We start from the raw sequence: 25,034 nt of genomic DNA on the forward strand, positions 1-25,034 counted from the left end.
TTCTTAGTACAGTTATCTGTGTTTCTGTACCTGTCCATAGTAAAGTGCACTGAGCTACGGCAGAGGAATGCATTAGTCTGCAGTTCAAAGCGACGACCGGACCTTTCCACTCTTCATTAGACATTGCACCTCCCAGCTTCCGCTCCACTTTCGACATGCACCCCAACCCGATTTGTCTCCCAGCTCTGAGCGAGTGGGAGCTGCGAGTGCTCTGTGTAGCCCAGCAGGATCTATTCTTTCTAAGCCGTTTCCATTTCCAGGCTTAACTGTGTGGTGTGGTGTGAGTATGTGTTTTTATTACGAAAGCAGTCTGCTCTTTAGGGAACTCTGCATAAGATTATGATTCACCTCCTTTGGAAGCACTTTTTCCATTTTCCAACATTTCTCCTAATCTAAACCAGTGAGCGTGGCTGCTTTTCCCAATTTCACAGGGAAAAGCACGGGGGAGGGAAGCAAAGCAGAGTTTGGCTAACCTCACAGGGTGTGTGTTCTTTAGCTGGACAAGTTCTAGTTAGAAGCAGTTAGAAGCAGTTGATCCATTTACCCCTCACTGGCGGCCTGCAGGAGCTGGAGTGGAGGAGACTTCACAGTCCTTGCTGATCCTTTCCTTTCCGACCTTGTATGGGCTGCAGCTAGATTTGCTTCAACATTTTTTTTCTCAGAAACCAGGAGGTTTCAGCCCTCTCTTTAATTAGCATTTTTAAGGAAGAGGTCAAAAAAAAAAAAATGGAAAGTTGGTGACACACTTGTGGTTGCCACGGTGGCTTCATGTTATTTTTCCTTTTAAGGCATTCGGAAGGTAGCAATTGAAATATCAGAACACATTTGTTATCTAGGCTATGGGGAAAATGCCAATAGCTATACCTCGGAGGAGAGTGGTCAGAAATCAAGAGAACTTGGTGGTATTTCCTGTCACTTTTATTTACATGTTTATTATTAATAATAATAATTGTATATTAAAATCGAGCCTAGAGGCTCCATCCAAGATCAGGGCCCCATTCTGTTAGGTGCTGTACAAACACTTAGAGCTTGTTTATACCAGGGTAAAAGATGTCTTTTAAAACTCTAGTGTAGACATGGCAAATTGGATTTCATGTCTACGGTGAGCAGTGACTCACTGGATGAAGGAGGGTTGAGTGGCTAGGGTGCTTAGGACATGAGAGATCTAGATTCTAGTCTTCGCTCTGCCACAGATTTTTCCTGTGTGACTTTGGGCAACTAATGCCTACACTGCCATCAGGGGTGTGGCTGCAGCTCCCGTTGACATATCTGAGCTGGCTTTGATCTAGCTAGCCTGGGTGCCAGTAGTTGTAGCAGCAGCAGCAGCAGCAAAGGCTAGCCTCATGAATACAGCCCTGCCCAGGACGCTTAAGCAGCTGCCACAGCTACACTGCTCGTGTTACTTGAGGTAGCTTTGATCTAGTTACACACCGCCTGACTGCAGGGTGGACCTGTCCAATGTCTCTTCATGCCTCAAGCCTCTTTCTGTAAAATGGGGATAATAGCCCCGCCCTACCTCACAGGCTAAATATGTTGTGAAGTGCTCAGACTCTGCACTATAAATACCTTATATAGATGGGGCTTTAGGACTGTAACTGGAGCTGTACTTTTTTTATACATAGGCTTGTATTGATCATTATTATAAACAGCTGAAGTAAGTGTCCTATCTACCTTGGCTGACTGAATGAGTTCTTAGGTGTCATGCCTGAAGCCGGATCTTGAGGAAAGGGAGCAGCCTTATGATGCAAGGGACAGTTTGTCACTTATCGGATTAGCGGGGTCAACCAGTGTTGTCATAAAATATCAGGGTTGGAAGGGACCTCAGGAGGTCATCTCGTCCAACCCCCTGCACAAAGCAGGACCAAGCCCCAGACAGATTTTTTTTTTACCCCAGTTTCCTAAATGGCCCCCTCAAGGATTGAACTCACAACCCTGGGTTTAACAGGCCAATGCTCAAACCACTGAGTGTCAGTTGCTTGTGGGTATGTGTCCTTCCCGTGTGCTTTCCCAGCTCTGTGCAGATAGCTGGTTCAGCAGACCGCGATAGTACTACCCAGTGTGGTGAAGTGCTGGAGGCTGGAATGTCGTTGCCTCCGTAGCGCTGTTTAGGCTGCTCAGTGCTTTTGTTCTTGGAGCTTCATTGTTATTAGTAGATAATGCAGAAGACTTCAATGTTACTCACAAAGAAAGACCACAGGCACGGCTCAGTGACACAGGCACTTGGCCAGGCTTATTGCCACCTAGACCTAGTCTCAGCTCCCTGGCTCCATAGTTACAGGCACACTGACACCAGTTCCTAGTAGCAAGGAATGGCTCAGTCGGCAGCAGGCGTTTGTGCCATCCCCTGGACCATGCAAAGAATTAAGGTAAAGAACCCTGACATTTATAGGCTAAGACAAACGACTAAAATACCCAACCAATACACCACCTTACGATGTATGTCATGACTTGTATTCATTACTTCCCCTTGTTCCTAATATCTTGGACAAAACATCCCTATTCACTATATTGTCAAACTGTCTTATCTTGTACTCGACTGGGATGTAGCTGTACTTGCTGAAATATATTTACATAAATATTTAGTGCCTCGTCCACTAGCAACAACTTTGCCAAGTTCATGTACAGGACGGTGAACTTGTAAGCATCTGCTTCAATACATGGCCTGACTTTGGTTCACAGCCTCTGGTTCAGGCCTCGGATCTTGCACCAAACTCTCTGTATTTGGTGTATGTTTGTCGTGGGTGTCTCTGAAGATATTTGTGTTACAGGAAGACATGGGGCATATGAGAGTGATTTTAATCTAAGCCCTGTAAAGATCAGCTACCTACATCAATAGGCGGCTTAGAGTGAGAGAGAGAAAAGATAGGACCATGGACTGGAAGTCAAGAGACCTGCATTCTGTGCCACTGATCTGCTGTATGATCTTAGGCCAGTCATTTTGTCATCTATGTGCCTCAGTTTCCCCCATCTTTAAAATTGAGATAATAATACTTAATAGAACTGGCTGAAAAACCAGAGTATTTTTGTAAATAATTGAGAGGTATTTCGGTCAAAATCAATTTTTTGATTGAAAAAAAATCAGAAATTTTGTCCAGCTCTAATTCTTGCCCCCGTTGTAAAGTGATTTGAACTCTATGGGTGAAGCACCGTGAGCTAAATAATATTAGTTAGCATGTCCTAGCCTGGCCACCCCTTGTTTCACTAAATGTATCACTTGCTTTTCTGCCACCTCTCTACCTTTTCTCCTGCACTGCCCAGTACCTTCCGTTGAAAGGAAGAAAGTAAATTAATATGGAATACCTGACACATGTGAAGCCCAATTCATCAGGAAATCTCCAAGTGCTTTCCAAAGGAGGCTGTCGTTACTGTCTCTGGGCCTCATTTGTAAAAGGGGGCTAAGTGATATGGCCAGGATTATGCAGTATCCCATGGCACAGGTGATTGCTGTTGTGTAGCTTCATAAGAGAGGGGAAGGCTTCTTGCATGGCCCCTCAGCCACATGCAAGCGTCTCTCATGATCTGCCCCTTAATATTTGCAGAGTGCTTTGAGATCCTTGTATGAATGGTGCTGTAATTGCTCGTGTCTTGGTCTTGTGGGTGGGGCCCTGAACTAGGACTTGTGAGATTTGGGTTTAGTGCTTGGCTGTGCCACAGCCTTCTCTGTCATCTTGGGTAAATCACCAGGTTTCCAAGTTTGCAGTACCCACAACTTGGGCATGATTTGCTCAGCACCCAGCATTGTCTTGGGATATCTGTGCCAAAATTTTCAAGAGCTGATCATGCAGTGTGCTGAGCAGCTGTGAATATCTGGCCTTCAGTCTCTTTCTACCTTAGCTCCTACCTGCACAAAGAGGATAATAACCGCACTTCCTTTGTCCCTTTTGTCCAGTTAGACTAAAAGCTCTTTAAGGGAGGGACTGTCTTTTGCTGTGTGTAGATACAGCATCTCGCTTGGGGCTTTGATCTTCATTGGGACCAAGCAGTACCAAAATTCAAAAGGTTAATAATAATGTACTGCCGAAGGAGAAAGCATTGTGAATTAAATATTATTAGCTACAGATTGAATAACTGATGTAAAGTGAGGGAAGGATTCAAAACAAGAATGTAACCACCTGATTAGCTTCCTGTTTTTCTTTCTCCCAAATGTGTATATTTTAAAACCCCCATTTTATGTTTTAGTGTGTTATTTTTTTTTACATACATGTACATTCAAAGTGTTTTTCTCCAATGTACCCTGCTTGTTTGTTTCTCTCCTCACAAGTGGAGCACAATTGTGTGGGGCAGCTGGTGTATTTTTGTTGGCCGCTGTCCGTGGAAGATCTGCCTTGTTGTTGTTGTTAATGTAGAAGAAAAGGATGCAGCAGGGTTCGTTTTTTTCTCTCTCTGGAGTTTTTACAAGTGCGTTTGACATTTTCCAGCAACGAGCTGTTCTTAACTTATTTGTCTGAGAAACTGCTTTGCTCAGCATAAACCTGCAGAGCGTTTAAGCATGTATTTACTAAGTTGGGGCAAAAGTTGCATGGGTGCTTTCCTCCCTGCGTTTCCTGCTTCACTAGTGGGGTAAATCTCAAAAGATTCTGGCACTGATTTGCCTCTCATTTATACAGTGTAAATATCCACTATTTTCCGGGGAGTGAATCCTGGTGTCGGTGAGAAGTGACCCCACCAGGCCCTATGCATTTGGGCTCACGTCACATGAGCATCCACAAGTTTCGATTGGGAATGGCCCTGACCCACCCCATTTCTCCTCGGCCAAATGCCCCCCAAGCAGCAGAGGACTGCATAATCCAAGCCCAGATCCATGCCCATATTTTGCAGCTGGCTGCTACCTCTAGGAAGGTTCTAAACCAGAACCCTTGGACCTGAAACAGTCTCCCCTCCTCCCTCTGAATTTTGGGATGTTGGAAATCCAGTTCAATACTTCATCACTTAGACCTGTCTCTAATGTGGATGCTGATCCAAAGCTTTCCAAATGGGCTGCACCCTAATGTAAGCATCTGAATACCGCAGACCTGGAATTCTCATGGGAACACCCTTCCTGATGCATTTCTGATGCTTTTCCTTCCAGTACTGGCTGGAGCACGTGGACTTACTGGGAGAAGAGGCCTTCTTGGGATATTTGAGCACTTAAGGTTCAAAACTGGAAATAAAAATACACCTCTACCCCGATATAAGGCTGTCCTCAGGAGCCAAAAAATCTTAACGCGTTATATCGAACTTGCTTTTATCCACCGGAGTGCACAGCCCTGGCCTCCCCGGAGCACTGCTTTACCGTGTTCTGTCCGAATTTGTCGTATATCGGGTCGCATTATATCGGGGTAGAGGTGTACCCTCTTTTCCTGAAGCTCCAAAAATTGGTGGCTGATGGTCTTGATTATTCTAAACTGGCTCACTTCTCCCTATGCTGTGTGTTAGCTCGTCAGACATGGCTTTTAGGGGCCAATCCTCAGATCTGCAATATCCCTGGATTTCAGTGTGTGTTGCATTACTGGGGACCTCTGAGGATCTGGCCTTTTAAAAATAATCCTAATGAGCGGCTCACTCCTGGTTCCCCATTCGAGACACAGCCGTTTTAGCTCTGCCTTCCTTCTGGAGGGTGAGAGTATGGAAACTGTGCCTTCATGCTCTGGAAATGCAGGGTTAGAGATAAGAAACATGCTCAGGAAGTGTTGTCACCCACCCATTCAGGAGTTATCCTTTTCAGATGCAGGGAGTATGCGACTGATTCTTCATCCGTGCTACGCCCACAAAGGGAGGTGGGGAATACATTTGTTGCTAATGGAAAGAAAATAACTAGTTTAGTGGGGTGGGGTGGGGGGAGGATAGGACTAAAACTCTTCTCGTTAATTGGTTTCCCCCTTTGAACCCAAGTGGTTCCAGGTGCAGCAAGGTGACAGAGATGGTGGGGGGGATAGCAGGATGACCGTATGCTTCGTGCACTGCACCGGAACTGCAGAGATCTGGGGCAGTGGAAGGTCCCTAAAAATGGAGGGGGTCACCGGCACCCAAACCGTGGCCCCCACCTCCTTTCACTGCCCCTTCCCCCTGAACCCCTACTCTCACGCCCTTTCTTCTGCTGAGCCCCACCCCCCCCACTCGCTCCTCCCTGCCCCTTCCCTCCTGTCGCTCGCCCTTATGGCTGGTAAAAGGTGATGGGGCCATGCCCCCTTCCCCTGTTCTGGTGCCCCTGATCTGGGGTGAGTTGCTTGCTCTGCCATAGACTCCCTGTGCAGTCTTAGGCAAGTCACTTACTCTCTCTGTGCGCTGGGGCCGAGACGGAGGTGACTGGGTCTAGCGATTGGAGTAGGAGTCAGAGTTGGAAGTTGGGCCACAGGTCAGAGCTGGAGTCAGAGTGTCAGGTCTAGAATTGGGGTTAGAGCCGAAGTCAGAGAGTCGTGCCACGGGTTGGAACCAGATTCAGAAACCAGAGGCAAGGATCAGAATCAGGGCAGTAACCAGGAGGAGGTCGTGAAAGCAGTATCCAGGGCTTTGTCTACATGACACGGTTTTTAGTGACAGGGCTGTGTTGCCACAGCCATGCTGCTAAAAGTCGTGTAGTGTAGCTGCTGTTTGTCGGCTCTCCTGCCAACAAAAAACTTCCACCAATGAGTGGGGTTAGCTTCTCCTGCCGACAACGTGCTGTTCACACTGGCAAGTGTCTCAGCAAAATTTTTGTCTTTTGGGGGGCAGGTGTAAAACACCTCTGAAAGACAAAAGTTTGGTCATTTAATTGCCAGTGTAGACATAGCCCAGGAGTCAAGCAAGAAGGTGGGGCCCAACATAGCAGCCAGGTAGAGCCCAGTTGTGCAGAAAACTTCCTGTGCCCCTCTTTGGGCCTAGTGCAATGGGATTGCGGTTTTGATTGGGTTCTGTAAGTTATACCCTAATTAATAAAAGCTAACACCATCCGCTAGAGTTGGGTGGATGTTACAAGCTCAGTTCCAAAATAGTATTGGATCCAGTACGGTTTATTTCCTTACCCATGTTGCTGTGCACTATGAACAGCTGCTAAGCGTTACCCTGCAGGTGGCTTCATTTCAGTTGATGAAAGGCTCTGAGAACTTCTGCTGAGAAAGACATTATGGGTAAAACTTTCCAAAGCACTTGAATGACTTAGGAGCTGAAGTCCCATTTACTTTCAATCAAGCTTAAGTCACTTTTGAAAACGGGATTTCACCGCCAAAGTCATTTTAAGCGCTTTTGCAAATTTCACCCTACATAAATGTAAGCTGTTGTTAGACTAAGTTTATCAGTGATGTAGCTTTAAAGGGTGAGTAGTTAACGGTCAGTGGAGGTGCCACTTATTTATGCAGAAGTTTATTTTTATCACATTATGGGCCAAGTACAGTTCTCAGGTGGGTGAGCACAGAGCTCCCATTCATACACTTGGCTTCTATTGAGTTTACAATCAGAAGGCATTGTGGCCCTGAATGGACCTGATCTAAAGACCACTGAAGTTAGTGGGAGCCTTTCCAATGACTGCAGCGGGCTTTGGAGCAGATCCATTTCAATTAGACTCACGGGATCTGGGGAGCTAACTGATTTCCTCTCTTTCAGCAGCGGAATGCCAGGATCAAGTTTGAATATGATGGAGAGAAAAGGTGCGTTCCTGACCCGTTTCCGCATTTCCCTTGGTGCAGGGGGGCAAAGGGCCCTGGCTCGCCCTCACCTGCAGTTGTAACTCCCATTGAAAGCAATGAGAGCTTGGCATGGGAGAGGCCTGTGAATTCAGCCATAAGTATTTCCTGGGACTAGTGAACAGGCCGATTAGTTCCTAACTGTGATTCATTAAATGCCACTCACCAGTAGCTTTATTCTCAAACCCTTGTGAATTTAGCTGGACTTCAGGCCTCCCACATGATTGTGTTCTTTGATTAGTAGCCTGTGGCACTTACTTGAGATAACCAGATTCTGGGCACAGGTCCCATAATAACAGAGCTGTGATTTGAAGGCTGCCTGCCCTCCCTGCTTGACATTTATGTGGAAGGCTCTCAGCTTGTTGGAGGGTCCAGTGGCAGAGTAGGACACTTTGGAGAGTCAGGATCTCTCAGGCTAAGATGCATAATAACTAGTGCGCTATGAATAGGGCTCCGTGTCTGTCACGGAGGTCATGGAAGTCATGGAATCTGTGACTTTCTGCAACTTCCGTGACTTCTGCAGAGGCCAGTGTGGCTGACCTCAGGGCTGCCCAAGCAGATAGCCCCGGGGACAGCCACACCGGCCATTGCTGGAGCAGCCAGCTGCTCAGGCAGCCCTGCAGCCAGCTACACCGGCCGCTGCTCGGGCGGTGTGGCTGGCTCCGTGGACTGCCCAAGCAGCAGTCCCCGGGGCGGCCAGAGCAGCCACTGCTCCAGCGGTCCCCAGCAGTGGCCCCCTGGGGCGCCCCCCCTAAAAAGCATTCCCCCCCAGGTACCCCCTCAACAGCACACCCCCCTCCCCCGATTTAGTCAAGGGTGTTTTTAGTAGAAGTCATGGTAACGGGTGTGAATTTTTGTTTATTGCCCGTGAGCTGTCCATGACTTTTACTAAAAATACCCGTGACTAAATCGTAGTTTTAACAACAAACCAAGATGCTTAGATAATACACATATAGTACAGGGGGTCAAATCCTGCCCTCAGATATGCAACCTGTCTGAAGTCAATGGGCGCTTGCGTCTGAAGGTGGGCTGGCGTATGATTCACTGTGTAAAATCAAACCCTCTTCTGCAGTTCAGTACCGCTCTTCATAGTCACGGAGATGGCAGATCACAAAGAAAACTGACCAATGCCCCGTGGGTGGCACCTCCGCTAAATCTAGGTGATGTGCTGCTGGGTTAGATCCTGCCGGTTGTAGCACCTGTACACCATGGAGAGGGCAGAGGGGTTAGGCTGCAGCTGGACGCTTCAGAAGGATCTGGGTGGGGTCCTCCAGAATTCCTCCGGGGCACCACAGGCAGCTAGCACCATATTAGCAAAGAGCAGGGTCTGGGCTCCCCAGCCACCTGTAGCTGTTGTGTGGGGGAAGGGAAGCTACTTGTGGGCTCACTGCCATGAATGACCCCATGTTATTGATCACTGTTACTTATTAACATGGCACTTATGGGATAAGAATACAGGTCCTTGCTCCAAAATGTTGGCCATCTAATCCAATACCATGGCACCCATGTACCCACGTGACACTTGTGCTGTTCATTTTCTGTATGTATGTACAGGATTCTCCAGTTTCCAAGACCAGTCAAATTCAAAGAAGTGCTACAGAAAGTCATGGATGCTTTTGGACAGATGATGGATTTGCACTATGCAAACAATGAGGTACTAAGCTGTTTGTGTTTACAGCCTGGCCGGATCCCAGTTTCAGATTTAAACAGTGGTTTATTCCTAATCCTCTAATTTGGGGACAGAACATACTGATGGGGAAGAGGACAATCCTTCCTGATGTTTTCTGTCCTACTTAGCATGCAATAGCTCTGTGTTAAGACCCTGCCTGAACTGTCTAGATACTGAAACAGGGAGCAGTAGCTAACTGGGCTCTCTCAAAGCGACTTTAGTACAGGTATGGGGTGGCGGGTGGAGACCCAGAACAAAGGGTCCGCCCCCTCAGAGGGCCCACAAAACCCAGAACTTAACTGACTGACCGCTTTGGAGAACTAAGTCCTCTGCTTATCTACAGGACAGGGACAGCACAATCAGCAGTAGTACAGCCTTCTCCACCGAAGCGCCTGGTTTGATAGGGGCAGCTGTAGGAGTGGTTGGTTCACTGAATCCCAGGGGCTGCTGCTGAGGCTGCCAACAAACGTTATTTGTCTGTAATGTATTAACTGAGGCTGCCAGCGAATACCCACTTTTTTCGAGGCTGCAATGTGGGCTTCTCACTAGGAACCGGGCTGAAGCAACAAACTAGTTTCATATGCTCCACTGAAGGGGCATCAGATGGGATTGATTTGAGGTCATTGCTGATCTGGGCTGACTTGAACCCACGCCGTGACAGCGGGAGTGGTAGGGAAGCTTGTACTTTCACCCATTGTGCTGTGCTAGTTCATTGGGTAAGTGTGCCCTAATGCCCTCCAGTGCCAGCACTGAATTCATTTTAATGTCGCATCCCAGCTCCAAGCCATGCTTATCATTAGAACTGAGCACTCCCCACTGTGTGTTTCTGTGGCAGACGCTCCAGCCCAAGGCAAGCATCAGCCCAATCATCCTTAGCCACCAGTGTGTGGATTCATGGATTTTTAAGGACTGAGGGAATGGATCCAGTGCTGAATTTGTAACAAAACTGGTGCCAGGGCTCAAGCAATTTTTTTTTTTTACTGTCATAACAGATGCGGCAAGCCCCCCGAGGTGCCAGGGCTACGAACTGCCAAGCCTAGAAGTGCTGGGGCTCAGGCCTGGCTAGCGTTGGCACAAATTAAGCACTGAACGTGCCAGGATGAGGGCTCTGTGTTTGTCACAGATTAGGTGACGTTCCAGGACCGCTGTGACTTCGGCGGCCGGTGTGGCCGACCCCAGGGCTGCCCAAGCAGCTGGCCATGGGGACAGTCACGCCAGCCTCTTCCGGAGAAGCTCTGCAACCAGCTTGGGCGGCCCCGCAGCCAGCCGCAGCTGGAGCAGCTCCGGGGCCAGCCGCTCGGCTGCTGCCCAGCTGGCCCCGGGGACCACCCGAGAAGTGGCCTGAGCAGCGGTCCCAGAGAAGACCGGAGCTGCTGGACCCAGCCCGCCCCCGCCCCCCAGCAGCAGCCCTCGGGTGCACCCCCCAAGTCCCCGCCCAGCAGTGGCCCCCAGGTCGCCCCCAGCAGTCGTTCCCCCCACCCCACCCCCAAGATTTAGTCAGGGGTATTTTTAGTATAAGTCACGGACAGGTCACAGGCTGGGATATTTTGTTTATTGCCCATGACCTGTCCATGACTTCTACAAAAAATACCCGTGACTAAATCGTAGCCTTAACCATGATCATCTTGTCATCTGCAGTCCTGCATATCAGGGCATTATTTACATACCATTGCATACCATGATTTGCAGGGTCCCTACCAAGAGCTCAGAAGGGGCAGGCTATGAGTTGCCTTCCCATCTGGTCCCACTGTTGAAGGCAGGATCAGACCGTGGGGTTGATCATACAGTCCCAGACCCTGGTGGTTTGTGCTTAAGGCAATCTGCCCTGCTGCCATAGTGGAGTTGGTCAGAATTTTTGATCAAACCTTTATTTTGATGGAAAATTGCCTTTTAGTTTAAAAAAAAAAAATCTGTGGTAAATGACCAATTTCAATGAAAGTTTTCGGGATTCTGTTGGAAAAACTGAACCCTGAAATCTTTGGGCGTTTCCAGTTTTTTTGACGAAACCCCAAAAACTTGTGAAGAAAAAGTTGACCTAAAAGTTTTGTTTTCATGGAAACTTTCTGCAAGAATATAAAAAACAACCAGCTCCACTAGACAGTCTGATTCACATCCCATTGGCTTGAAATGGAAAGCAAAAGAAACCCGCAGCCTGCTTGCTCATGTATAAAACAATCATTAGGGGCCTTAATTAAAGTACAAATGAAAAACACATTTCCTCCTTTTTTTGCAGCGTGAGATTGGACCAACAAATAGAAACCCCCCATTGTGTAGGGCCATGTCTTTGATGGGATTTCTGCCAGGATTCTATTTGCATAGGCACAGTTTTACATGCATAAATGACTTGTGTATGCGATTTTTGTGGTCAGATAACAGAACAGACGTGTGCAGAACCCATTTGAACTTGCCCTGCCACCTGGGTTTTGCATGTGCAAATTCTGCAAGCGATGCTGCTGCTGTTGCTCACGATAAATGTCTAACACTACGGCAGAATTGGCCCTCTAGGCTGCAGCTTTGAATGTAGCCAGAAATGTTACACATTTTCTAATCTTGGGCATTCTCTGATAGTCCCTGCTGGAAAAAGCCTGCATGGAATTCTCCAGGAGTGAGTCACTTCATTCCAGGTTCCTTTCCACTGAAAGACTCTTCAGAACAAATAGAAGTTTATGTAATATACTGTACCCTCTGCTAGGGAATGCCTGCCTGTGCATTTGCATAGCGCCTAGCGTGATCCTGAGTAGGCCACAGGGTGCTACTACCTTAGAACTAATAAATAATTATAAGCATAAGAATGGGCTTAGATTTTCTTTTTCTTTCTGTAAATAGTCTGTGTGTGTGAGAATCTGCACCCATTGATATACAGGGCATTATGCATCCGAGAGCATTGTCATGGAAATAGTATAAACCAATGAAACAGAACTTACAGAGAGGCTGTCCATGGCACACCATGTTTGGGCTAATAGTGTATTCTGGTCCAAATGTTGTTCTCAATTACACCAGTGTAAATCTAGAGTAACTCCACTCCATTTTGAGCAGCCTTTGGCCTTTTCTTCATACACAGACAGAACCTTGCCTTTATTAGATGTTAGTATTTAATGTTTGTATTGTGGTAGCATCTAAAGGCCAAAACCAGGTTGGCCTTTGTCGTGCTAAGCACTGTTCAATCACAATTACAAGACATAATAGGTAAATGGGACAAGCAGGCTGCTTTGGAGCTATGTATCCCTTTGAAAGGCCTGTGGACACAGGTGCAATGAAATCAATGGGATTGCTCTGGGAGTGCTACAGATTCATCAGAGGGGTTGGCCCAATGCATGCAGAGTGGTGTGTGGGTCTAACCCCATGTGGGGCTGATCCCAACGTAGTGCTAAAGAGTGTTGTGTTACTGGAAATGCCATCAGTCAGATGAGATGCAGAAGCCACGTCTGTGGCCATCGACTGGCCTTTTTTACCAGGATAGGAACGTTATCCTGGTTGAACTCTGATTCGGATGAGAACGTTCTGTCTGAATTCCCCCCCGTGGTTTCAGCTGGATGCAGTAGTCTATCCTCATCTGAGCTGTGACATCCCTGAGCATTGTTAAACAGTTGCTTCATTCCTCACCAGAGGTGGCCGCATTTCACCTGGGTTCTGTTCCTGGCTCTGCCACTGTCCTGTTGTGTGACCTTGGGCAAATTGCTTCACCTCACTGTGCCACTGTTTCCACTGTGATCCCCTTTTGTATGTCTCCTCTATTTAAATTGGGGCAAGGACGGTCTGTCCCTGTGTGTGTGTGTGTGTGTGTGTGTGTATACTGCACTTTGCACAACAAGGTCCCAAGGTGCTACTGTAGTATAAGTAATAAGTGAATAGTCTCACCCCTTTTCATTTATTTTTTTTAGATCTGTGTAAGGTGCAGTGGATTGGCCAGTAGCCCACACAGTAGAAAATAAGGCATGCCATCCACGAGTGCAGAAGGGAGGACTTGCAAGCTCGTAAACGTCACTCAGTGATGTTTCCCTCACTTTCCTACCTGTCATCGGAGTTACTCCGTTTATAGACAGAAGAAACAAAGCTGCAGCCCGGTTACGGAGTGTGCAACCTGCCAGTTAGTGCCTAGGCTGTGTGCGTGCGCGTGTGGGGCTATATTTAGTGTCTCGTAGAACCCTGTTCCCACAATCTATGTATACAGCAGCCTGGATGCCAAATGGAGCAAAATCCACTCGCCAGACATGGGTGATCGGTAAAGCCAAGCTAAATACTGCATTCACTCTGTTCCAGAGGAGGGCAATTTCAGCTTGATGCTTTTGGCGTCCCCAGGCTGGCCTGTGAATGGATTAATGATGTGGTAATGGAAGGAGACACAGTGACCTGCAGAACATTTTGTGCAAAGCAGTGGCCGAGGGAATGCAGTTCGGAAAATATGTGAGGAGCTGGGTGAAGGGGGGTTATGGAATTACCCGATGGGTTCAGGGCCAAATTCCACTCTTGGAGGAAACCAGGAGGGTGTAAGGATGGAACGTTACCCTGTGCATTTTGCAATGAGGCAGCCTCAAGCATTATAAAGCAGAAGTGACTTAGATTCTGCTCCGACACAGCTGCACTGAAGTCACTAAACCTGCATGCACCCACAACTGAGAGCAGGATTTGGCTTTATTATAATCAGTGTTTTGGGATTACAAGAGACTATGGGTAGCTTTTCCACTTGACACATGCAGAATTCCCATTGACTTCCGTGAGGTTAAGCACTGTATTGGAGGGATCTATCCATCCCAGCTAGAATTGGTAAGGAATGATGGTCCAGGGGTTAGAGCACAAGCCTGGAATGTGGAATATCTGGGTTCGGTTCCTTGCTCCATCACAAACTTCCTGTGTGACCTTGGGCAAGTCACTTAGGCCTAGATTTTTAATGGGAATTAGATGCCTAAATACCTCTAAAAATCTGGCTCTTAGCCTCTCTGTGATTCAGTTCCCCATCTGTACTATGGTAACGAGGGCCATGTAAGTACCTAAGATAGATACGTACGTAGCAAAGCTGTGGTTCTTGGCCTCTTGCCGCAACCCTAGCAATTTCCCAGACTGAGATCTCAGCTGTATTGGCCAGTGCCTACAGATTCCCATTCACCTGTGTGTGCTCTACCGCCTTTATCCCAGACTGCATGCGTACAATCAGTGATGTATTTACCTGTGGGCCAGACCCCCAAGGCAACAGTACATAAGGTGCAGTCTCCAGTGGGGAGCCATAAGTGGTTTTTCCTAACATTTTGCTGGGTGGGTTTTGATCTGACCTGGTGGTGTTCGTTGCTGTGGCTGCCTAGTTGTTGATCTGTGATCACATGAACAATTGTCCCCGTCTGTTCTAGAGGTGCTGGGCACCTGCAGCTCCCACTAAAGTCAACAGGAAGTTACTGGGAGCCATAGGTGCGCTGCATCTCTGGAAGGCTGAGCTGCTGTTCACCGTGCATAGACTCAAGGTGTGGTCTGTTTGAGGAATTCAGTGCCAGTCCTCCGGGCAGCCTACAGGAGATGGAGGTAGCCATTGTGCTCACTGCTCTTACGTGGAGCACGCCCAGGCTGGGGGAAGTAGATGTTTAGCCTTGGTCCAGGGTAACAGAAAGGGGCAGTAACCAGGCACCTCTGAAATGCAGCTATTTAGGGGTTGGAGGGTAGCAGCCGACGTGCAAAGCATGACACTCCACATAGCAATGTGAGAGAGCAGACATTTTGGTTAAAGACACCAAGGTAAATCCAGGCTCCTACCAAAACAAACAAACATGGGCCCTGTAGCTTTGTCACACAGACAGACAGGGCTTTGTCTTGCCCACAGCAAACTTGGTGGGTTTGCTTCAGCTGAAAGGCTAAATGGAGCCTACTGGGAGCTGAACCCGTGGGTCTGGTGAGGAGAGGTATTTTCATACACCTCTACCCTGATATAACGCTGTCCTTGGGAGCCAAAAAATCTTACTGCATTATAGGAGAAACCGCGTTATATCGAACTTGCTTTGATCCGCCAGAGTACGCAGCCCCGTCTCCCCGGAGCGCTGCTTTACCGCGTTCTATCCGAATTCATGTTCTATCGGGTCGGGTTATATCGGAGTAGAGGTGTATTTCAAATGTAGGAGCTAGGCCTGGTCTACACGGGGGATTTGCCCTGATTGTTCCCATTGGTGCCCAGCCGCAAGGGTAGCTGCACCAGTGCAAACCCTTAGTGTGCACAGGCTAGGATGATATAATCTGAATTTGTATCTGTCCAGTTGATACCCGCTTGAGACCAGCGTAAGCTGTGTTGGTGCAGGTTGCAGCTGATATTGGCTGTACCTGTATACGCGTGGGGTTTTGTACCGATGCAGCTACTTTGCCATCACTGGTGAAGAATTGCCCAGTGTAGACAAGGCCTTAGATCACTATGATTGAGCAGCGTCCACCCATAGCTTTGTCCCCATGAGCAGCCCAAGCTCTGTAGCTGGTTAGCATGTGCACAGTTGACTTGAAGATGAGTGTCAGAAGCATATGGGGGTCCAATGACTCCTAGAGAAGGGGATCCAGGAAGATCACCCCCAACAGCCAGGGGTCTCTGTAATGCCAGAAGTTTGGAGCCACTGACGACTGGTAAGCTTTGTTCTTAGCTCTCTGGCCGTCCCACTGGCTGGATCATTGATGCGGCTTTCACGCGTTCTTTGTTCTTTGCGAGCATTGTTATTGTAATTTTATCCTTTTCCTCCATGGATCATATCTTGAAAGAAAAGGTTAAAGCCCCTGAATGCTCAGGGGTGCTTGGGTTTTGATTTCCATCCAGACTCTCCATTCCCTCCCAAGCCTTCTGTGCGCGGTGCGAAGTTTTTGCTTCCTTTATTTACCCAGTTTGTGACCCTGCCGTGCTACGGGTGTTTGTTCAATCCCTTCCAGCTCCTGATCCCACTGAAATCCCAGGAAGACTTGGACCGAGCGGTGGAGCACTTGGACCTTAGCCCTTCTCTGAAGAGTCTGAGGGTGTTTGTGAAGGCTCCAAGGAAAGCGAACGTGAGCCCTTTAGCTTTGTTCTTTTGTGTGCAGAGTGAGTCGCGCTGTTATTGTAGGGGGGGGAATGGAAAGGAGAGACGCTGTCCTAGGGGTGTCTGCTCGTAGCTGTCTGAGTTGGCACTAGACCATCTTCCGCTCGTACGTCTCTGCTCTGAAATCTGCCCTGTCGGCAGGTCGGTTTAAATGCTGTTGCTGGCACAGCTGTTGAATTTAATTTAGTGCTTTCTGTGAGGCAGGATTGGACACTATGGCAATAGATGCCTAATAGATTCCTGAGACAGATGGCAAGTGTATATCCTGTGACAGGACATTCACGTCATGCATCTTCCAGGGGACTCCTGTGTGGCCTAGAGGGGTGTGTTTGTGGCAGGCCATTTATCCTGCCAGCGGACCCTGAGATAGCACCATCACTCTATGGTCATACAGGGCCAGATTGTCATGGCCCTTGCATGAGAGAGCAAAATAAATTCTCCCCACCTTACACGCTCTCCACAGCAGCCAGGGCAATTGCAGCCTCTGCACTTGGGACAGAATTGGGACTGTTCCCTCTGTGTGATCCAGGATGACACCCCAAAGGGGGCAGGGCAAAGAGCAAACTGCACAGTCCCCCTGCACACCAGGCTGCTCAGATGTGCACCAACCTTCCCTGGGGCAAGGTGGCTCTACACATCTGCCTACTACACTGCACCTGCCCACGCTGGGCGTACTGCTGAGGAGCACGTCTGACTCTATAGGTGTGTGCAGGTGCATCCAGCCAAAGCATGCGCCGTGCTGCCCTAAGCATGTTCTCTGTGCATGGCGTCAAGGGACAGCTTTACGGTCATAGGACACTGTCCATTTCATAAAGGGCCTGGTCCTGTGGCAGGTGCTGATTTCTCTCAGCTCCCATTGACTTTAAGGGGACCTGAGAGCGCTCTGCACCTTTTGCAAGTACTCAGAACCTTGCTGGATAGAACCCCCAAAAAAGGGAATTCAGCAGGGAGTTGGACTGGGTCTCTGAAGTCCTAGGCTAGCACCCTAGCCATTAGACCTTCCTTCCTCATATCATTCATAGAATCTCAGGGATGGAAGGGACCTCAGGAGGTCATCTAGTCCAACCCCCTGCTCAAAGCAGGACCAATCCCCAACTAAATCCCCAAATGGCCCCCTCAAGGATTGAGCTCACAACCCTGGGTTTAGCAGGCCAATGCTCAAACCACTGAGCTATCCTGGGCACCTTCTGCTGGCCAGCCCATGGACGCACATGACTGCAGGAGCATTGCAGCCACAGAAGTCGCTGCTGCTAGGACAGGGCAGCTAAGTCAGAGTGGGATATAGGTGCACTCCAGTGTGGAACAGAGCTGGCCAATGGCTTCTACTCCAGCACCTTCTGAGAAGAGAACATAATAAGCTCCCCCTTGTCATATATAATTGTACGCGCTCTGATCTAACTGCATGTGAGGGGCAAGGATTCCTGAGGGCCATCTATGTATTTTACCAAAAAACCTCACCAGCACGGTGTTATTAAAGCACCATATTGCCCAGATGTGGTGGTTACCACCTTACTCACTGGGTATGCTGTTCCCCTTTCCCTTACCCCTTTGTCTGTCTGTCTGTTTTCCTTTCAAGTCCCAGTCCTGCAATTGGATCCATACGGATGGGCCCTTACGCTGCACAGAGTTTCATTAAAATCCTTGGTGTTTGCAAGCGTCTGGATCTGACTGAAGGATCAGGGCCTGAGATAAGGGTGCCGGAGCCTTCCCAAAAGTGGGGAGGCTGGGGGCCCCTTCCCCCCCCGACTCCTCCCCTTCCTCCCCAACGGCTCGCCCCTCCTCTTCCCCTGGAGACCCCACTTCTAGCCAAGCCAGAGCAGGGCTGGGGAGCTCCCCCGCTACACTGTCCAAGGTGAGGGTGGACCAAAAGCAGGCCCCTGCCTGTGTCCCCATCCCCAAGGGCCCCCCCTGCCCAAGGCACGTAGAGGGACCCAGGCTCACCACAGCTGCCTGTGTGGCTCTTCCCATCCCGGCTCTGGCCAGGGGTGGGGCCTTGGAGCTGCAGTGTGGCCAGAAGTGGGGAGCTGCGGTGGACACTCCACCTATCCGCGGTGCAGGGGGCCCGTCGGAAGCATCCCCCAGCCCCCCTGTCCAGGGCAGGTGGAGAGCCCACGGCTGTCCACAGGGCTCTTACCATGGCCAAGCTGGGGCTCCAAGGCCAGGTTGGGAAGAGTGGCGTGGGCAGCTGTGGTGAGCCAGTGCAGAGTCGCGGACCCTGGCTCCGCCTCCACCTGCCCTGGGCTGGGTGGAGACATGGGCCGGGGACCGCTCTCAGCTATCCCACATGGTGGGCAGGTGGAGGGTCCGCACGGCTCCCACAATTGCCCAGGATCCCCGGTCAGACTGCACGCTGGCTTGGCCGGGGGATGGGGCTTCGGAGGCAAGAGGAGGGGAAGCGGGCATGGTATACCCCAGCTAAAAGTGGGAGGGCGATAGCCCCCCTGGTCCCGGCGCCACTGGCCTGAGATTGTGAGCCCTTTGGGGCAGGGACCCTCCCTTTTCTGTCTGGAAATAACAGTTGTAGGTGCTACCAGAAACAAACTATAAGTCCTGTTTCATATTTTTATTTATCCTTATTGACTGAGATCTGATCTCTTTTATGATATTCGATTAATATGTATTATTGTTTAGTTATTTATTTGTCTCTCTGATTCAGTTCATTTGGTAACCAGAAAACATGGTGATAGTCACCAAATTTCATGGGAATGTCTGGCAAGGTACAAACCGCTGCCCTGGGGCAGAGTGTAACCGCTTCCTTTGATTCGCAGTTCCTCCAGCCCAACAACAGTAAGCAGCATGAGATGAGAATATCCAAGTCCACGGGCGACATTATGGGGTCCCTGTATAAAGATGCTGAGAGGACGCGGAAGTATTCAACAGGTGAGTGAAATGCGATGCGCTCAGGTTCACTGCGCACCAGCGCTGGTTCTTCACAGGCTGGCTGTATCTCCCCCCCCATCCCTGTGGTTCATTCTTGTCTCCTGACATTTTTACATCTGGCCAGCGCACTGAAGGCTCAGTGCGGCTAGTGTCTGGGTCTCGGCCTAGAGGAAAGGTTGTGCCAGCTGAGCTCATGTGCTCGTTGCTGCCTTGCCTGGATCCAAGAGAAGCGCTGTCCGTTATCTTGCTTAAGAGCCCGGGGAAATACAGAGGTTCCTGGTTTCAGACTTGAAGCGAAAACATATCTTGTTGTAGGGGATTCAAATGAATTCAGTGCTGCTGAATTTGCTCAAGGCCTGGGACAGAACCTGAGGAAGCCAGGCCCTCTCTCACCTTTGCATTAACTGTTCTCTCTCCCATTTTCTTTACTTTTGCTTTCTGCTTCAGTCTCTTCTGTCAACAAGAAGGAAATAATGGGGCTGAGTGGGCTGGGATTCGGCCGCTCCTGCGTTCTAATCCCAGCACTGCCCCTGGGATGAAACCAGTAATTCTTTTCTCACTTCTGCTGGCTTCAGTGCATTGCTCTAGATTTTCACCAGTGTGAGAGGAGAACCTCTCTTGCCCCACATGGTAAAAGGGGATTCCTGGTACGGTGCTTACCCCCTTGGAATGTTGTGAGAATGAATGTGTGTGAAGTGCTACTCAAATGAAACAGAACATCCTTTACACTCCAATTGCTCGTCTTCAGCCAGTGCTGAGGTCCTACTCCATCTGAACCCTTGGCCATGAGCCTTCTGTCCCTCAGTCCACATGTGCAGCGCCTACTGGGGCTGGTTTCTATTCCTGGCTCTGCCACAGACTTGTGTAGCCTTGGGCAAGTCTCTCCATCTCTTTCTGCCTCGGTTTCTGTCTCCGAAATGACTCCTCTTTTAAGTACTTTGAGATGATTGGTGAAAAGTGGTGTTGTTGGACTCCTCTTGATTGTTAATAAGACCTTTATGGAAAATCCCGTAGGATTTAATAGAGGATGGTATACTTTGTATAGATCTAGTAAACCAGCACAGAGAATTTTATACCAGGAATATAGTTCTCTATTACATTCTATAGGCTGTCTTAAAAATTCTGTGCAGAGATGAGCGTTCTCCACTACATTCTATGGGTTACTTTATAATGTAATTTCTAGCGAGCCCTATTGGTTTAATCCAAATGATTATTTAATATATATAGATATATAGAAGTAGTGCCAGAATCCCAGTCTGGATCAGGACCCCACCCCCCTGCTCCAGAGAATTTGCAATATTATGTGCTAAAGGATTTTACCATTGCAACAAAGGGATATCTCTTCCTGTGGATTTACCATTTCTCACTCCCATGGTATGTGCTGTCAGACAATATAGGCTACAGCTTGTTGAAATATTGCACAGTGATTTATTTGAGATGTTCTCCTATATTAGGTCAAATTCCACCCCGGGACAGCCATGCACAACGCTTGTGGAAGTCAAGGGAACCGTGTGTTCGTATACAAGATCTGTATTTGGCTCTCTCATGTTTATTTGCTGGGGTTCTTTTAGCTCATGCTGCTCTTGAGTGTTTGCCCAAAGCTTGGCAGAGTCTCTGGATGAATCTGAATGAAACACATGCGTTAATACATGTTATTGTACAAAGCCTCAGTAGGAACTTTTTGTACTTAAACAGAATAACATCTCTGCTTCTTTTCTTGGGGCATGTTAAACTGTTAACACATGCCCATAAATTCCAGTGATGGCATTGGGAGTTAATGTGTGCGTGCAGATGGCAGAATTGATCCCACATGTAGCTGCACTAATGGGAGGATTCTAGTTATGTGGGGCACTCACTCAGATTTAAGGCCATACCACCTTGGGCTTTTATTATTATTATTATTATTATTATTTGTATCGCACTAGCATCTACAGGCCCTAACCGAGATGGGGTCCCACTGTGCTTTGTACTGTTGCATACCTATAGTAAGAGACCACACCAGTCTTTGCCCTGAAAAGCTTAGTCTAAATAGACAAGACTTAGGTCTGCAGGAATAAGGGCATGGAGAGAGTCAGTGTATAGCCTACAGCAGTGGTTCTCAACCCAGCTGACCACCCAGTGCCATGGGGTCCAGGCTCCCTGGCCGGGAAGGGCATGGTACGATGGGGTTGGGGACACTGGCTGGCCCCACTTTGTGGAGGGGTCTCTGGGCGGGAGGCGCTGGGCATAGAGGTCTGTGGAGGCGTGTCTGAGGGGGGCACGCTGTGGTTCTCAACGTGTGGCCCAGGTAACACAGGCCCACAATGATAAATAAGTTGAGAACCACTGGCTTATAGTCTGTTGCAGAACTGGGATTGGAACCAAGATCCCCTGAGAACCAGGCCTCTGCGTTTACCAGAAGGCTGTCCTAACTCGGTTTGGAACTTTTTCAGTTTCTGGGTCAACACAAGTATGGAGAGACCTATTGCTGCAGTACCTGGGTCTTCCATGGAGGTGTTAGCAATATAGCAGGTTGCTCTTTTCCTTCTGAGTCAGTATGCTCCAGTGGGGGTAGGAGTCCCTGTGTGGATGGAGGGGCTGTTTTTTCACATGAGGTGTAACCCTGACATTCTGATCATCCCGGGTCATTAACAACTCCATGGTATTTTCCACCCGTAGGGATATCACTGAGCCTGGTGCCCTGGCCAAATTCCAGCTTAGATAATTGGCATTTCACTTGGCTACACTGTCCTTCACTTCCACTTGCAAAACGTTGCCTTGTGTTTGCTTCAGTGTGACCGAGGTGAGTGAGGTTAAGGGGAAATCTCACCTCAGCCTTAACTGTGGAGCTGCAAGTCACACCTCCATAGCAGAGCCAGGTATATTTTCAAGGGAGTTTCTGTTCTGCAAAGCAACTCTGTGAACATGGCAACTTGGGGGGTGTTCTAAATGATTCTGTCTCCAATAAATGCTCAATTTACTGGTTTGGTGGGGGGAAAAGATGGGAAGGTGTTTTCTGTCCGCCTTGCAGAGTCAGCCTGACTTTTGAGAGTCAAGTCTGAGCATATCCCTCCTTGCATGTCATTGTCAGTGACAAAGGAACCACAAGTCCAGTCCTGGCCTCGCTTCCATCTGTGCAGCCCTACTGCTAACAGGGAGATGTGATTGATTGGAGCTTAGTAAATGATTCTGTTCGTTCTTGTGTATCAACAAACTCCAGCTTCCCATCGCTGTGCTGGCTCTGCGACATTAACGGGAGTCTGAATCCACCCAGAGGGAGCAGATCTGCTAAGGAAAAGAGGACTAGTTCTACCACAGCTAGACAGAAAATACTCTCTCGCTCCCAAAAAATTCAGTGAAAACTGATTTTGTTGTTGTTTTTATTGCAATTTTCTGTGGAAAACTTTGATTCCCCCCCCCCCCAGAAATAGCAAATGTTAAAAATGGACCACCTCTGAGGAGAGTAGATGCCTTTTGAAAAAAAACATTAGTCCAAAATCCAATTGTTCGTCCAAAAAAAAAGTGAACGGAAAAGTTTCCAACCAGTTCAGATTTTTTACATCGTCCCTTTCCACAGCTAAAGAGCCTTTTTAAGCTACAGATACCTTAGAGGAGCTGCAGAGCTTCACTGCGCCAGCAGCAGGCATTCTCTGTGCCAAAAGTTGACCCAGGCAGGATGCCTCCTGGGGTGCTGGCAGGACAGCCCCGCACAGTTCTTTCCAGGTGTTGCTTACCCTCTCCGTGCTCTCCACCTTGGATTGTCAGGCAGCCGGCAAGATGGTAGGGGCCTGGCCATCTCCCAGCCCCTCTTTAGAGTGTGTAACATCCCAGCCAGCACGTGAATCGTCTTACGAGCCAGAAAGCAGACTGCAGATTCCGTGCAGGTGTCCGACAGCTGCTATCTTTGCTGACACACTGGGGATTGAGCTGGGGATTTCAGAGCTGGAAGCGCAAGGCTCTGTAGCTTGAACTGAAGAGCCCAGGCGCTCTAGGTGGGGCTGCGACAGACCCAGTCCTCTGTGGATGGGCACTGAGAGGGATACGTAGGACATGCTGACCAGTGAGTTGCAGGTGTACAAGGGGGGACAGGAGGGAAAGTCACTCTGACCTTCTCCTCACTTGTGGGCTTGCCCAAGAGCAGCCACAATCTGGCCTGTAGCGTGTAAGGAGCTAGAGGCTGGAACAGTCTGTCATAAGAACGGCCATACTGGGTCAGACCAAAGGTCCATCTAGCCCAGTATCCTGTCTTCTGACAGTGGCCAATGCCAGGTACTTCAGAGGGAATGAACAGAACAGGTGATCATCATGTGATCCGTCCCCTGTCGTCCATTCTCAGCTTCTAGCAAACATGCTAGGGACGCCATCCCTGCCCATCCTGGCTAGTAGCCATTGATGGGCCTGTCCTCCATGAACTTATCTAGTTCTTTTTTTTAACCCTGTTGGTGTCTTGGCCTGCATAACATCCTCTGCCAAAGAGTTCCACAAGTTGACTGTGCGTTGTGTGACTAAGTACTTCCTTATGTTTGTTTTAAACCTGCTGCCTATTAATTTCATTTGGTGACCCCTGGTTCCTGGGTTATATGATAGGGTAAATAACACTTCCTTATTTACTTCCTCCACACCAGTCATGATTTTATAGACTTCTATCATATTCCCCCCCTTTTCCAAGCTGAAAAGCCCAGTCTTATTCATCTCAGCCTATCCTCATTCTCCTTAAACCCTGGACTCCTTTGCTGCTGCATCCCAAGCCCCTGAGTCACAGCTGGGACTCTAATGAACATCAGATCTTTGCATAATGTCCCTTGTTTTGTTTTGTGGCGACATCGACATCGGCCCAGGGCTGGGCCCTTGCAGCTGTGAGCGTAGGCAGCGCTTGATGACTCCTTCGCAATCACGACCCATCTTTTTATAAACAAATAGAAACCTACTTTCTTTTCTGGATCTCTGCTTAGCCAGGGCAGGGTGTGTTGTCAGATAGGCAGTTGGTAAAGATTTGGGACCTGCTTAAGCAGAGGGAGAATTAAACCAGAGAACATTTAGGCAGAGGGGAGCCAAGCCTGGCACTGGGGGATCTAGCTGTACGTGCAACACCACAAACTTTCTGCACATGCTGTATGAAAACTTCTTAAAAAAATAAAAAAACAAATGGAAAGGAACATGGAAGATCCCTGCAAATGCCAGGAGTGGCTGTCAGAATCTCCATGCTGGCTTGGCTGGCCCTGCTCAGGACATGCTGTACTCTAGTCCCGAGCTAATAGCCTTTTGTTGTGTTGTGTGTAAAACAGAGGGAGATCCTAGCTCACTCCCCTCTCGGATTAGCTCAACTGAGCTGAATATTCAGGGCCACATCCTCAGCTGGTGCAAGTCGCCTGTTGACTTGAGTGATGCACTGGTTTACACCCGCTGAGGATCGGGCCCCAAGAGTTCGGCTTTTGTTGTAAGCTAATGTTTCAGAGCGCCTGCTGTATCTGAGCGGGGCGGAGACGGAATTAGTGCTTCAAGTTCAAGAGGGGGAGGAAAAGCCTGGTAGGATGGCTTCTAGGGCACCTAATCTCTGTCCCTGGCACTGCTGTTGTTTCTTCAGCCCCCGAAATCCAGTGCAAAGAGCAGTGGTACTCCACCTTCTACCTTGCCCTTTACAGGTGTATGGTTTATTGAGCAACCTGTACAGGTGGGCTGGGCCAGCCCAAGGCCAGAGTTATCTATCTACCCCTCCCTCCCTGTCTCTCTGGATGAAGGTTAGGTTACCTAATCTGTCTAAAGTGTCTGTCGCTGTACTATCCAAGTCCTATAGATACATTAGACAACATAATTTCTGTCATTAGTGGATCACAACCC

General features: G+C 48.7%; 1 protein-coding gene across 3 annotated transcripts in view; it reads left to right on the forward strand.

Annotated features, from left to right (window-relative positions):
• The window catches only part of LOC128830798 (mitogen-activated protein kinase kinase kinase 3-like), a 120,608-nt gene that overhangs the window by 64,900 nt on the left and 30,674 nt on the right, over nt 1-25,034 (forward strand). The window contains exons 4-7 of one of the 3 annotated variants that reach the window (XM_054016582.1): nt 7,558-7,601; nt 9,192-9,291; nt 16,192-16,305; nt 19,106-19,217. In XM_054016582.1, the coding sequence (XP_053872557.1) occupies nt 7,558-7,601; nt 9,192-9,291; nt 16,192-16,305; nt 19,106-19,217 (370 nt within the window). The remainder of the gene's footprint in view (nt 1-7,557; nt 7,602-9,191; nt 9,292-16,191; nt 16,306-19,105; nt 19,218-25,034) is intronic. The other 2 variants (XM_054016583.1, XM_054016584.1) reach the window with 2 other exon arrangements.

The sequence above is a fragment of the Malaclemys terrapin genome, chromosome 2 (assembly GCF_027887155.1).
Source record: "Malaclemys terrapin pileata isolate rMalTer1 chromosome 2, rMalTer1.hap1, whole genome shotgun sequence".
Classification (NCBI taxonomy): domain Eukaryota; kingdom Metazoa; phylum Chordata; order Testudines; family Emydidae; genus Malaclemys; species Malaclemys terrapin.